At 33.7% G+C, this 14,870-nt stretch overlaps 2 protein-coding genes and 1 non-coding gene across 4 annotated transcripts; all 3 read left to right on the forward strand.

Annotated features, from left to right (window-relative positions):
- The first annotated feature begins 4,346 nt into the window (after positions 1-4,346).
- LOC120143340 lies at positions 4,347-4,449 on the forward strand. The gene has a single exon (XR_005517927.1). It is a non-coding gene; the product is annotated as a U6 spliceosomal RNA (small nuclear RNA).
- Positions 4,450-5,075: 626 nt separating this feature from the next.
- On the forward strand, positions 5,076-11,650 carry LOC120143336 (KH domain-containing protein At2g38610-like). 2 transcript variants are annotated; one of them, XM_039157685.1, is made up of 10 exons: positions 5,076-5,360; positions 5,902-6,056; positions 7,512-7,617; positions 7,800-7,888; positions 8,784-8,935; positions 10,004-10,120; positions 10,237-10,353; positions 10,578-10,721; positions 10,989-11,182; positions 11,395-11,650. In XM_039157685.1, the coding sequence occupies exons 3-9, from the start codon at positions 7,538-7,540 to the stop codon at positions 11,133-11,135; spliced, it is 846 nt and encodes a 281-aa protein (XP_039013616.1). In that variant the 5' UTR covers positions 5,076-5,360; positions 5,902-6,056; positions 7,512-7,537; the 3' UTR covers positions 11,136-11,182; positions 11,395-11,650. The 2 variants fall into 2 exon arrangements, with proteins under 2 accessions (XP_039013616.1, XP_039013615.1); XM_039157684.1 differs by lacking the exon at positions 11,395-11,650 and having other exon boundaries at positions 10,989-11,309.
- An 869-nt stretch (positions 11,651-12,519) lies between these two features.
- LOC120143337 (NAD(P)H-quinone oxidoreductase subunit N, chloroplastic-like) lies at positions 12,520-13,508 on the forward strand. The gene is made up of 4 exons (XM_039157686.1): positions 12,520-12,930; positions 13,027-13,143; positions 13,210-13,295; positions 13,384-13,508. Exons 1-4 carry the CDS (start codon positions 12,535-12,537, stop codon positions 13,445-13,447), a joined length of 663 nt encoding a protein of 220 aa, XP_039013617.1. The 5' UTR covers positions 12,520-12,534; the 3' UTR covers positions 13,448-13,508.
- The last annotated feature ends 1,362 nt before the right edge of the window (positions 13,509-14,870 follow it).

Below are 14,870 nucleotides of genomic sequence, written 5' to 3' on the forward strand. Positions count from 1 at the left end.
CTAGTTTACATGCTTTGAACATAAAATAAAGTAGGGCCCAAGTTCTCCTTGTTGGTGCCCTTGGGCTTGCCAGACCCTTAGTCCTAAGCCCATTACAAGCTTATGTGGACTAAGTTAAACTCGAGAGGATACATTCTCTTATGTCTATGCGTTGAATAAATTCACACGAAGACATAATGTATATGAATCCTGAAGGTTACATGCTAGGCACGCATGGAGAATAAATTATCACGAAGGCGTCGCTTTCACCCCCACTTAAAAAAGGTTTGGAACTCGGGTATAGAGCCATAGATGAAAACTTTTCCAAAAATCTGAAATAATTGAAAAAACGTCAGTACAACTATTTATTTGAAAAAAAAAATAATCAAAGATAAACAATCAGAATCAGATAAATAAATTAAAATTTATACTCGTAATTTTTGTTCAAAAGACAACCGAAAATTAATTTTGGCCTGACTCACTTACCTGTCCCCAGTGGAGTTGCCAAGCTGTCGCAACCGCTTTTCGGGTGACAACGAAATTTGTCTTCGACTTGAAAAAAAATGTTAGAGCTGCCACCGATCATTTCAAAACATTATTTAGGTTGATCGGGCACCATCTTACATGATCTGCATTGTACCATAAATATGTCGGATTTGGGTGTCGGTTACGATCAAGGAATGATTAGCATCCTTGAACCGCCCTTTTAGTACCGTTTTAATTTATCGGTTTTCTTAATTACGAAAATTAAAAATTTAAATTAAAAACCCAATTCCAATTATTTACCTTTGATTGTTTGAAAGTATACCTAAAAAGACGAAAATGTTAGATAAGAAATAATAAATAAATATTAAATAAATCAAAGGAAAAAATTTAAAAATAAAAATATTAAAAGAAAAGAAAAGAAAAGAAATAAATATTAAATAAATTAAAGGGAAAAACAAAATAAAAAAAAAAAAATTTTAAAATTTAAATTTTAAAAGTAATAAAAATAAAAATAATAAAAAGTAAAACAAATAAAACAAATAATAATTAGAAAAAAAATAAAAAATAAAAAAACATACTAAAATTAAAAGGGAAAAAAGAATAACTAAAAATAATAATATAAAAAAAGCTAAAATTAGAAAGAAAAAAATGAATAGCTAAAAATATAAAGGATCAAATTGAAACAAATTGAAACAAATTGAAATTGATGGATTAAATTGGTACTAAAAATAATCTACAAGAGAAAAATAAAAAGTTAGGGGGCCAATTTGCAAAATATAAGAAAGTAAACATGGATAAAATTGAACAAATTGAAAATTCAGAGACAAAATTGAAACAGGTGACCAAAACGAATTACACATCAAAATATAAGGAACTGCAGAAATAATTTAACTATTGCCTAATTACACAATGGTCTCTCCCCTATAAATAGCCCAAAACAAAAAAAAACATTTTTACCAAAAACAAAAAAAGTCCCTAACCTCTCAAAAAACTCTCTCGCCCACAATTGACTGGTCGAAGGCCAGTCATCTTCCTTGGCCCAGTCTTCGCCGCCCGCTGCTGCTCCGGCCGCCGCCTCCGGTGGTCAGAAAAAGCAAAACTTACCCTTTTCGAAAGCCCTCAACCCCATGAAACCAAAACCAAAACCCAAATCCCCACAAATTAGCATAGATCTAGGTTTTAAACTCTCGATTTTTACTTTTCCTAGTAGACCTTTCGAATTCCGGCGACTCCTTTTCCGAGATACACTTCGATGATAACTTCAGCCTTCTTATTTCTCGCCTTTGAACACTGTTTTTGCCTTGGCTTGTTTGTGTTATGGTTGTATGCTCTTTGATTCTCTCGATTGTTTCTGGTTTTTTTTATATGTTTTATTTGGTTCCTTGGTTGCCTATGTTTGTTCGTTTTTCTCTGTGGTGTTGGTTCTGGTTCTGTTGTGTTGATGTTCGTTGTGTTTGGTTGCCCGATGATCCTTCGTGACAGACTTGGTAGGGTATTTATACCCCACCGCCGGTGGCTCATTCCCGGTGATCTCAGGATCGTTCCCGGTTATTTCGGGACGTTAGTGAACTGTTCGTGGTTGTGAGTTATTTCGGGATGGGTCAGTCCCTTGGTGCGGCCGGAAAACTTGTTGGCCATTTGTTAACCTCCGATCTCCACGCTTCGCGCGTGGCTTCCACGCGCCATATGTGTGGCGCTTTAGCAAAATATAAAAAACCCTAATCCGGGTGGGCTTGCTGGGTCAGGCCTGCCTACCCGATTGGGCAGCCTACACCCTTGCTGGACCTGGATCGAATTTAAAAAAGAAAATAAAAAATTAATAAAATAAAAACATATAATAAATAAATATAATAATAATAATATTATATATATTTAAAAATATTTCAAAAATCATATAATATATATTTTTCAAAAATCATTTTCAAAACTATAATATATATATATATATATATATTCAAAATGTTTTCAAAACTATATATTATATATTTTTTTCAAAAATCATTTTCAAAACTATAATATATATATAAACCAATTTTTAAACAATATATATGTTTTCAAAAATCATTTTCTAAAAATTATATATTATATTTTTAAAAATATTATATAAAATTATATATATATATATATATATATATATATATATATATATATATATAATCTAGACTAAAATGAGTGTATATAATCAATGGAAGTTTTGTTTTTATGTACATCCCCAGACAACCTTGTGAAAGTTGTGATAAAATTCATGCAGCCAACAATATGTAGACACGTGGAGGACGGAGAGACATGGGGCGGCGGAGGAAAGACAAGAATGACGTGAATTGGTATTATAAAATTAAATTGAAGATCAGATCCCACCTGACCTAAAAGCTGATTCCTTTCTTGACCATCCATAATAATTTTGTCTAACCTAGGGGAGACTCTTATTTCATCATTGCTTTAGTTAATTTGATTTTAGTTGGATGAAAATGTTAATTTGACTTTATTTAATACGACCCAACCGTTACTTCTCACGACTAATAAGTCACATGTATAAGTATTATCTTCATTCGATTAATAAATTTATGTTTAAAAAATTATATTTAAATATTTTAAAAAAATTATATATAAATAATATGAAGTTTGAGAATATCATGACAACATTTTATTGTTTTTGAACTGCCAAATTTATTTTTTAAACTTAATCATACTTGTATCAGTACGACATTCAAAGATAGTTTTAGATATTGAGATCTCGAGTATTCCATAAGAAAATTGTCTTTGACTATCGTTCTTATGCAGTATGATTAAGTTTAAGAACTATCTTTGACGACTCAAAAGCAACAAATTTTTGTCTTGATATTCTCAAATTTCACATTATTTATGTATGAACTCTTTAAAGTATTTAAATCTGATATTCGAAATATGAACTCATTGAGTGATTAAAAATCAAGCTTATACACACATAACGATGGTAACGATGGCGTTGTCCGACCAACTTATACAAGTTTTAATATCATAGTTGAACTAATAACTAGTGCAGATATGATTATACAGATGAATTCGTGGATCAAATAAGTTTTAAATAAGTCAAAGGTATAATAACTAAAATAGTCTTTAAGTACATGATTCTAATAAAGGTATATAGACAATCATCCCAACGAAAAGTGAAAATGATGGGAAAAGTAAGGTTACAGTAGTAGTAAGCAGTTCACTCTTTTAGTTTAGACGAAGTATCATATTCGATAGTCCTAGTAAATCGTTAGATGATAGATTTAACTATGGTATATCATGTAGATTAACCAATTATCAAGTGAAGGGACTGCAATCATTCGAAGAACATTAAACTCTATAAATTTTCTGAAACCTTGGAGACTTCAATAGGCGGAGACCAAAAACGGAGATGTAATCTATGGAAAAGAAGAAAGTAAAACGAAAACAAATATGTGAAATGATTTGGGGAAGTAGTGTGTTACTCGTACTTGAGTTTGAATGTTAAGTATGAACATTTTATTTAAAGGTTTTTTTTGGGTATGTTATCCTAATATGTGTAGAGTATGAATCGTGAACATTGGTTTCATAGGATATTTAAAAGTTTTAGGTGATCACTTGGTATATTTCCATAGTGTTATGTCATTAACAAAATCCAAATACGAAGACGAGATTGGGAAGAGTTGTTAAGCTTCAAGGCTAATGTGAGCTTAAGGATAATTGATCATCTGAGCTTTCATGGGGCCGGGTTGATGTATCGGACTTGGACCCATCTGTAATCAAAGACTTGGCCAGCATCTGATGGACCTCAATCACATAGTTCACTGGTCAGTTAGAAACGAACCAAAGATCCCACATTTCTAAAGAACCAAATGCTACGAGCATTCATAAGACGGAGCAAGTCGATTATTGACCCTTCGGGGACATCCGATAAAATTGAAACGATACAGAGAAGATTAGCATGGTCCCTACGCCAGGATGACACGCACAAATCGAGAAATGGTCCAAATTTTTTCTGTTCTTTTTCCATCTCCTTTTCGCTTCAGAATTTAGAGGTTTTTGGTTTATTTATTTTTCTGGGTTTGATTCGATGTTCATCTTCATCTTCAGATTGTAGTTTAGAGTTTTTTTCCCTGGGTTTGGTCTGTTTAAACTCTCTCGAACAGTGAATACCTCAATAGCGATCTATATGCTTGCTTATTATCATTTCTCTGAAAATTTTCTGGGTTTGATGTTCATCTTCACTGGTTTTGTCAACTGAAGATTGTAACTTATAGTTTCTGTTTCTGGGTTTGGTCTATTTTACTCTCTGAAACAGTAAATACCTCAAAATTATTTGATTAGATTTTGTTGGAATTAACTTCTGCTTTTGAATTTTGTCCTTCAATTTCTAGAGTTAAAACTGATGGAAAAAACTTATATATGTTTATGATTAAATTACAAGTTGTCGATTGGTTTTATGCTTGCTGTAAAGCATGGAATTTCATGCTCAAATACACTTTTGTGTAGAAATTTGACTTACCATTGATCACATTTCACATTGTAGTTGAATCATAGGATTCTTTCTAAAGCTTTGCAATTTAAACAATGTGATCTTCACAAGGATTTCTATTGCATAGTGTTAATATTACTACTAACCATTGTCTGACATGTTTGCCAGATTTGATGAACTGGGGTATGAATTTCTACACTAATCCATGTTTGTCTTTGGGAAATTGCAAGTGTTTTTAACAGGGTTTTAAATTTGCAATGTGTTTATGCAGTCAATTGATATCCCTTTTCGTTTTCCTTCAAAGTGACTCATTTTATGATCAGATTTCGTGTTTCTTAGTATGGGAATTTGTCGAAAACGACAGTGGATTGGGAGCTTTTATGTAACATACCCATGAGAGAGCCGACGGACGAGAACACAGTGTGGTGCGAAGGTACTTTAAATTATATGTATACAAACAGTGATACAGAGAGTAATACTATACATTTATGGAATCATTTGTTATAGTAAGTGGCATATCTTAGAACTAGAGTTTGCATCTAGGGCAGTGATTGATTTAGGCCTTTTTTTAACACTAAATCATATGAAATTCCTTATTACTAGATTCGGGTGTCATCTTACAAAGGAAAGGTCGTTTTTGTGGTAGAAAAGAAGTCGTACCTTAAGGATAGGGGAGGGGATGTAAGTTTTCGGATTCGATTTTTGTTGGGCTGTTGCTAATGAATAATGATAATACAGTGTGCATTACCGAGTACAATCTTCTGGTGATTATACTGAGTAACTCAGAGTGTATATCTCAGATCGATAATGTTCTGGAACGAATAATGCTGTTGAATGAGATGGAAGTGGTTAGAATGCTCGTTTTAAGTTTCATTTTAGATATACGAAATATCTCTTATCGATGTTCGGATGGTTCATTTTAGATATACCAAGTGTACTGAACAATTTCGTACTTGTTGAAACCTGGAACTCAGAGATTTGCTGCTTTAAAGAAAGAGTTGGATGAAACATCAGAGGCATTATAAAATACGGAAAGCCGTTATCCGATTACGGATCGAACCATCAGAGACCTTTCCCCATTCGCAAAGATATCAACTATCAAAGCCAGAATCTCTGTTGCTCTACACAGGTATGTCAAAACATGAGCTATATACATGAAAAAGCTCCAATCTTTGGCTTCGAACTTATCACTCACACTTAAAAATACTCGGGGGATGACTTCTGCATAATGCAGGAAATAATAGACGAAGACGACAAGAAGCTGAAAGAGTTGAGAAAAACGAATATTTGAGACTCCTAACGAATAGGTGTGACTGTTCGATCGAGTCGAGTAAAAAATTTCGAGTTATTCGAGTTGACGAATCCTATTTAACAACTCGGACTTGATTTGAAATTTTTTCAAGTCAAGTTTATAAAATTCCAATTTAAGTGACTATTTTACAACTCGGACTTTATTTTTCGAGTTTCTGTTTAAATTTAATCGTAAATATTTACAATATTATAATATTATTTGATTCCGATTTAAGTGACTTTCTATAATCATATATACAATACAAATATATTTCTTCATATATTTTTTTCATACATGTCATCATACAAAGTCCTTGGATTCAACTCAAACTTGAAAATAAATTGACTAATTACTAAAAAAAATTCGAGTTATTCGAGTTACATTTTTCAACTCGATTTGAATTTAAAAAAATTTCGAGTAGAATCGAGTTTATGAAATTGTAACGCGAAATCAATTCAAGTCGAGTTTTTTTTTTGGAGTCGAATTGAGTTGAAATTTTTTATTTTTCAAGTCGAATTGAGTTTTGCTCACTCTTACCTAACGACTCTTACCTAAAGGGTTGAAAGAAGGAAAAAATAGAGTTTTCTGTAAGCATGTCTTTTTGTTACGTTGCACTTAAATCTTTATGTTCACACATTATATTCATACTTTATGACATGCATATTGAAGTAGAAATACGTCGTCGAACTTTCCAATGTTCGGATGTTTTCGTTGGCAGATTAATCCATCGTCACACAAGGATTTCTACCACTCGAGCTCAGAAAATAATATCTTAGATACTTTTTGGATTATGTCTTCGTAAGATTTTACTGTATTTTGGATATGTAACTCCATTAATATTTTAACTTAGAGCTCATGATAATTTATTTTAAATATTTGATACAACGGTTGAACTCTTTGGATTCTTTGGTCAGTTCTTGAGCGTTACGTTGGTATATATTATAAATAAATAAATAATAACCTTTCCGATAATTAAAATTATATTTATTTTATAAAAACATATTAATAATAATATAAAGCAAAATATTATAAGAATTTCTACTAAGAATTTCTACTCGGCTTTATGCAACCTTACATTAATATGTAAATGGTTACAAGAAAATTATTAAATTACCAACGATTTGCTTTCTGCAAATTTCTATTACAGCTGTTAACACTTTAATGGGTTTTGTCCCCCTTAAAAATATTTATTGTATTTCTTTGTCGATGTTATTATAGTTTTCCCAACAACTACTACTATAAGTAGTTTTATTATTATTTATTTATCAAAATCCCGTTCTTTTATTTCTCTAGGGACTGAATCCTAGAAGGCAAAAACCATGTCAGGACTGTACAATTCCAGCTTCTCCCCTGCGGGAGCTGCTTCTCCTCAAATTAGAAGCACTCCAGAGGTTGAGAGGTAATCCAACTTTAACTTCATAATCTTCTTCTCATCCAATATTAATTCCAGACAAATTAAAAATAGGCCGACTGTTGCTCGTCTTTCTCAATTTCCTTTTTTTTTTAATTTTTTGTGTTCTTCTGGGTTTAACAATTTTTTTATCTGTGTGCGTTTTTGGCTGTTTTTTTTTTCTTCCCCAGTCAGTACTTATCAGAGCTGTTGGCAGAGCATCAAAAGCTTGGACCTTTTTTGCAAGTTCTTCCGATATGTAGCCGACTACTAAATCAAGGTTAGTACTTTACTCTCACACTCTTGGATCTAGGCTTTTTTCCTGGGTTTGTTCTCCTTCTAAATTACCCATGTTAGATCAGTCTGATGGAGTGGAGTTAATGCTTATCATGTTTGATTGTATTATGGTCTTGGCTCTGATAATATACTTGACTCAATGTTTGTTGGTTTTCTGTATGTTCCAATGTGTTATGGATAGTGTCTCAACACTTGAACTATTTGTTCATGACAAAGTCACTCGTGATCACTGTTAAATGGGCTTTAAATCCCATCTTATTCAACCGGCATGCATGTCGAGTATCAAGAATTCATAGCCTAGGTTCTACCTGGGTTCTTATGGGATCTTTACCCCTTTTGATTGAAGTGCCATGCATTTTTCATAGATACATTTGAAGAGTTTCTTAAGTTTTGGATTTTTGAAAACTTATTGCAGTTGGAGTTTGACTTATCTCTTCAGAAGAAAGTCTGAGTATTGGAAAGCTAGGATAGAAAAGGAGTAGCACTTGTAAGAATTCTTCAGCTGAAATTTGATTTCAAAAAATATTTACAGTATTGAATCTGAGTGCAAGAATGTGAGCTAATTATCCTGATTAGTTTGGACAACAAATGTTTTTTGTACGCTTCCTCACTCCACTTGTATTCTTTACATGCTGCAGGATGTTTTCAGAAATCAGATTCTATTTTTTTTTTGTAGTTCTTGCCTTGAAATGGTTAATAAACATAGATTGGCTTCGTTTTACTTGTGGTCGATGTTCTATCTTCTTCACTTTACAATCTCTCAGTATCCACTGTGTCCTTTATGTCTTCCTGAATTGATTGCGAATGCTATACTCCTTTCATTCACTAACTTGTTTTCATGATGTCATTCCTTTCTCGTATATACCTTTCATATGCAGAGATATTTCGGGTCTCAGGAATGATGTCCAACCAAGGATTTGGCAACTTTGACCGGATGCGGCATAGAAGCCCCAGTCCTATGGCTTCTTCAAATCTTATGTCAAATGTTTATGGGACAGGATTAAGCAGGTGGAACAGCCTTCCTCAAGAGGTAGCTATTTTTTTTAACAAAAATTCATTTTAGCATCTTTATTTTGTACATGTGTTTGCGTGTTTATATATAGATAATCCACATTTTCTCTTGTTTGGTTGATTTGAGTTCTTTTCTTGTAAATGCACAATATCTGTTTCATGCCTATAAGTTGACAACTGGGGTAAGCTAAAACTGAAGAGGAGTTCTTTATGCTTTTAATTCTCTGAAATTCGCTTTAAGATTATATCTGGTAATCGCCAATGTAATATGGATGTCTAAAAAATTGCTCAGGCATACCATAACATCATAGTCTTGTTGTCCTATGGCATCATAAAGATTACAAATGGACAATAAAGTTCTGTGCTTTAAATTCCAGGTCATCTCAAAGGGTAATGAGTTTAGGTTCATACCTTATCTGAAACACACTATAGGTTTAATTTTTCTGTTCAGGAAATACTTGTAAAAATGCTGGCTCATGTTTTCAATGTGTTGGCATGTGCAACTTAGGCATATCTGAATGAACATATTAGTCAATCTGAATAATATGATTTTGTTCTAAAACTATGCTTTTCTTTTATAATATTTTTGGTTGCTAAGTTCAATTCATGAAATAAGAATGAGGAAAACGGCCAAATTGTCACTAAATTAAAGCACTCCTGCCAAATAGTGAATATTTGAGATTCATCTATCCTCTTTTCACCTGGGTGATGACTAGCAAAACAATAGTGTAATCTCCGATATTTTATTTAAATATGGATCCTCGTAAGTAAAGTAACACTGATGAGAATCATGCTTATTTCTTGTCGAAAATGATATGGTTGCCAAAATATTATTTTCTTTTTAAAGTGTTTGACATACAAAGAGTTCCACTAGATACATTTGCTTTCTATCAGTTTATTTTTGGTTGGTAGGATGTATTCAATTTTGTCCCCCCTTCTTATTTCTACTGGCTAAACATTCTAAATCTATATATTTTAGCATTTTAGTACCTGTTCTTTAATGAAGCATTGAGAAGTTATTATTGGAAAGTCAAGTGAATTGAGGCATCTGATCTTTTGTGTTACGTTTTTTTTTTAATTCTGACAGAGACTAAGTGGACCTCCTGGAGTGACAATGGACTGGCAAGGTGCTCCAGCTAGCCCTAATTCATACACAGTGAAGAGGATTTTGCGTCTTGAAATTCCTGTTGATACATATCCAACTGTAAGCCTTGTATAAAAAATGCTAGTGCTTTGGATTAAAATTGTGAGATTTCAATTGAATGAACAAACCTTTATATGCTTATTGATTTCTAGACTCTGCTTTTCCTTTGTTTTTAGTTTAATTTTGTCGGTAGACTTCTAGGCCCCAGAGGCAATTCATTAAAGCGGGTAGAAGCTACTACCGGCTGCCGTGTATACATTAGAGGCAAAGGATCAATAAAGGATCCAGACAAGGTAAAACTACCTAAGTTTCTGCTATTGTTATTTTTATCATGGTTTTCTGCCACTAGTTTTGTGCTGCACGTCTTAATTATGATTCAGCTAAAATTAGCTTGAAGATGCAATGAATTTCTAGATGCCTAAATTCAAGGACCACCACCCCCCCAAAAAAAAATCACCTTTTTCTTTTGACATTAAAATTGAATTGAGAATAGTTCTCATTTTTTTTTCAACTGAAGGAAGAGAAGCTGAGGGGCAGACCTGGATACGAGCACTTGAATGATCCACTCCACATCTTGATTGAGGCTGATTTACCTACTAATGTTGTTGATATAAGGCTTAGACAGGCGCAGGAGATCATAGAGGAGTTACTCAAACCCGTGGTATGTACCTCAGTCTTTTATCCTTTTTTTCTAGAAAGTATATTAGCCAGGTTTACTTTGATATAGGCATTCGTCTCAAAACTGCATTATTTGTTAAGTATAAATTTCCTTCTTTTGCCTTTGTGAGCTCTTTCCTCATGATGGCGCTGCAGAACAATTTGCCTTGCGTTCTATTGTTCTTTTATCGACTTGCAGGCTTTTATGGTGTTAAAACTGTTGATAAATATTTGATTTTCCGAGTTCTTAACTTCATATTCGGATACTTAGGATGAGTCGCAAGATTTTATCAAGAGGCAGCAATTGCGTGAACTGGCAATGCTAAATTCGAATTTCAGAGAGCAGAGTCCTGGTCCAAGTGGCAGTGTTTCTCCTTTTAATTCCAGTGGGATGAAGCGCCCCAAAACAGGATATTGAGAGTTTAACCAGAAATCATCTACGCTTCTCCAGGATTTCATAGCCAAGTATAACTTCTGATTCTCTGATACATATCAATTCAGCACAGCTGGAAAATATTAGGTTAACAGCTTCTGGTGGTGAGCTTTTCATTATTGAATTGTTTTGCTCTTGAGACAAAGGGGAAAAAATATGTAGTTGGCTCTTTAAGTTTAGGTTTGGTGAGGTCAGTTTTCCTGTAAACTCAATACGTTAATTCGATTTGTTCTTGTGTTAGCAGAGCTTCGAGGAGTGTGGAATATATATACGTGTTGCAAGTATTAGGCCGGGTGAGGTTGTAGGCGTGTCGTGTTCGTTCCGTTGCTCGTCCCCGTTGCTTTGAATTGTAGTTTATATGGAGAAGCATAGCAATGTAAGTTGGGTGTACAAGGAATGTACTCTCTTTTGGTTTGACCATCCCAAGCATATGGATGTTCATCTTCTCCTTCAGTCTGGTTTAATGTTTATTTGAGACTGTTTTCTCTTCGTGGTCCATTTGATTTGTAACTTTGTTTTATAGCTTTAATGAAGTAAATTTGTTGAAGATTCTCCAGTTCTACCTGTCAATTGAGTAGAACATCAGTTTTTTTTAGTGGAATTAACATTTATTATTAGAAAAAGGTCAATTACCATTTAAAAGAGATTATTTTTAAAGCTTTTATGATTTTGCAAATCTAATCTTCTGTAATTGTAGAATTAGCAGTTAATATATTTTGTTTTTTTGTTTTATTTTTGAAGACGTTCATTTTCGTTTATTTATTTTTGACGGTGATTGTATTTGTTTGCTTTACGTTACTGAGTATGTTTGTTTAACATTCATAAACATGTACGGTAACAAACACTCTTTTTTATCCTTTTATTTGCAAGCCAATGAAAAATTATAAAAATGTATCATTAATTCTTTAGTTTATTAGGCTTCACAGTTTTAACTTCAAAGTTTACCTAATGTTCAATTTAATTCCTACCTATACCAATACTTAAAATTGTAAAAAAATTAAAGGAGAATTAAGTAAATAAGTTTATAAATGAACCGATAAATGAGTGAATAAACAAACAGAACACACTTATAGTCATGTTTAATTGTTTATTAAATAAACATAAACGAAGTGTACACGGATGGTTGACAAACATAAAATTTGATTGAAGGCTATGTTGGTTTACAATTCTTACTTAAAACTCATTTAGCAAACTAAATATTTTTGGTTTTATCCAAAGTTAAAATGGAGCGGCCATTTGTCCGTTCTCCTGGATCGCTTGGCTCCATCGTTCTTATCTTGTTTTGATATCCACCATACAGCATTTTCCTCTATCAGCACACTATGAATGGATTTCTTCCTATTATTACAAACAAACATCTGAAAAAGAAGTCCCGGGGAAATCAATGGCTACTAGTCCTGCAACATGTTTTCACTTGCAGCACATTTGGGTCACCAACAACAGAGGAAGAGAAACGGCCATCGCACTAAGACCTGCAAATGATCACCACGGCAACACATTTAGGATGAGCAAGAGATGTGGAACCGTGAAATGCAGCGCTGGGGGCGAGAGAGGGATAGTCGACTTCATCGGAGGAGATCTTTTGAAATTTGATCTGGGGCGTTGGCTATCGGACGTGGAAGAGCACAAAGCCCTGGCTATTTACACCCCGCACGAGGGAGGTTATGAGGGCCGCTACTTCACGCGTCTACGGTATCAGGGTTACTATTTCCTCGACCTCACCGCTCGCGGCCTAGGCGATCCCGAGACTACGCTCACCAAGATCCATCCTGTTTGCCCTGTATGCATTGCAATGCATGCCGAATGAACGCTCTATATTTATTTAACTTTGTGGTTTTGTCTGTTATATATTGACTTGTGTAATTGAATTGTATAGCCTCATGTTGGAAAGCAGCCGATAGCAAGGTGGTATTTCCCTCCGGAAGTTGATTATAGGCTGCAGGCTTTACCTCCTGATGCTAAAGGACTCATCGTCTGGGTAATCGAAGCCAAGGTAGAACAAACTAATCAACATTCATTCTTCCCAAAAATAAAAACACTAACATGGTGATCTGCATAGGTTCTGTCCAAGTCGGAGCTGCAGTTTCTTGCTTTGCTGCCCAGTCTCCGGCCTAAAGTGAGGGTCATTGCCGAGTGCGGAAACTGGTATAAAATCACCCCCTTCTTATGTCCCAAATTATTCCAATTTGAGTGATGATTTGAAAAACAGATTATTTGGTTTCTTACAACACAGGAGAAAATTCATGTGGAAACCACTCAAGGAAATTGCAGGCCTAACTGCAGAGGAAGGAGCATGAAACAAAAGTCATCCACACAATGTAGATTTTGAGAGAATCGACTGTAACACTCTTCAACTCTTCTGTGTAAGATCGGGATATGATGTAATTATTCTTTTTTTTATTTCTATTCTGTAATTTAATCCTTTTAGTTTTGAAAACGAACAAAATAAGTCGAATTACTTTATACCTAATGTTTTCGTGTGAGAAACATGAACGTAATTACCCAAGGTTGAGGGTAATGGCTTATTGATGAAGGGTGCTCGGGGTTGATGATCATGATATGATTATACCAATTAAAAACATTATCTGCTCAGTATATTGAATTATTTAGAATTAAATTAAAAAATCAAAAAGTGTCGAGGATTAAATATGTGATTATATCAATTAAAATTACATTAATATTTTAAAGGGTAAATTACATCAGATATCACCAAAATTTAGGTGTTGTATCGTTTATACTATTGGACTATCAATTCTGCTAATTATAATATTGAACTTTAATTTTCGTTTCGATTATACCATTGAACCGTTAAATCGTTAACGATATAATGATGTAGCTGATGGTTACTGATATAGAAATGTAACCCCTAGACCTGGCCTAGGAGTTACAACAACTGAATTAGAATAGTCATGTTGACCACGAAAATAGTTTACAAACGAAAAATTTATTTAATAAATCATTAAAACAAAATTTTGAATTATAATATCAGAAATAAACTCATGTCACAATTAAAAGTGGCGGAAGGCATATATTTAACCTCATACAGTATGAAATCGAGATTATACGTCCGATGGCCAAATGAGTTATACGTCTGAATAATCTGGAAATGTAAACAGAAACATAGTAAGCTACAAAGCTCAATGTATCCTCTAAATACAAATTCAAATTCAAATTATTCAGAGATTGTATCATAAACGATACAATAATCAAGCAACAGTAAAAACATAAACTTATCACCAGGAAATCGTACGGAGTTTCTCACAACCTTACTTTTTGTTATAAACAAACATAATAGAGAACATTACCTACTGAAAAGAACCTAAGACCTCCGAAGGTGGATTCAAAGCAGAAAATAGAATTCAGGATGGGGTGTTACCCTTCGAAATGGAGCCCAAGTTAACCTCTGAGGAGGAACTTAACAGAAATTAGGATGGAGTGTTGCCATCCAAAGAGGAGCCCGAGTTAATCTCCGAGGAGGAACTCAACAGAAATCGAGATAGAGATAATGCGCTTCGAAGAGGATCCCAGACAGAAACATGACATGGATATTACCCTTTGTAGAGGATCCCATGTAAAATCAGGACATGGATATTACCCTCTGAAGAGGAACCCACTCAGACGACATCAATATCTCAATACGCAAATAAAAAGTGATGCAGTATCAATAAGAAATTAGACATGTCACAGCTAATCACAATCAGAATATGAACATGCGTACAG

This window comes from Hibiscus syriacus, unplaced genomic scaffold (assembly GCF_006381635.1).
Source record: "Hibiscus syriacus cultivar Baekdansim isolate YM2019G1 unplaced genomic scaffold, ASM638163v2 tig00110840_pilon, whole genome shotgun sequence".
In the NCBI taxonomy this organism is placed as follows: Eukaryota; Viridiplantae; Streptophyta; class Magnoliopsida; order Malvales; family Malvaceae; genus Hibiscus; species Hibiscus syriacus.

Bases quoted from the DNA above. Each gene is read 5' to 3' on its own strand.
- LOC120143336 (XM_039157685.1), top strand. From the start codon at position 7,538: ATGTCAGGACTGTACAATTCCAGCTTCTCCCCTGCGGGAGCTGCTTCT. The intron at 7,618-7,799 runs GTAATCCAACTT...TTTCTTCCCCAG, and splicing joins AGCACTCCAGAGGTTGAGAG to TCAGTACTTATCAGAGCTGT. The intron at 10,121-10,236 runs GTAAGCCTTGTA...CTTTGTTTTTAG, and splicing joins CTGTTGATACATATCCAACT to TTTAATTTTGTCGGTAGACT.
- LOC120143337 (XM_039157686.1), top strand. From the start codon at position 12,535: ATGGCTACTAGTCCTGCAACATGTTTTCACTTGCAGCACATTTGGGTC. The intron at 12,931-13,026 runs GTATGCATTGCA...TGAATTGTATAG, and splicing joins AGATCCATCCTGTTTGCCCT to CCTCATGTTGGAAAGCAGCC. The intron at 13,144-13,209 runs GTAGAACAAACT...TGATCTGCATAG, and splicing joins TCTGGGTAATCGAAGCCAAG to GTTCTGTCCAAGTCGGAGCT.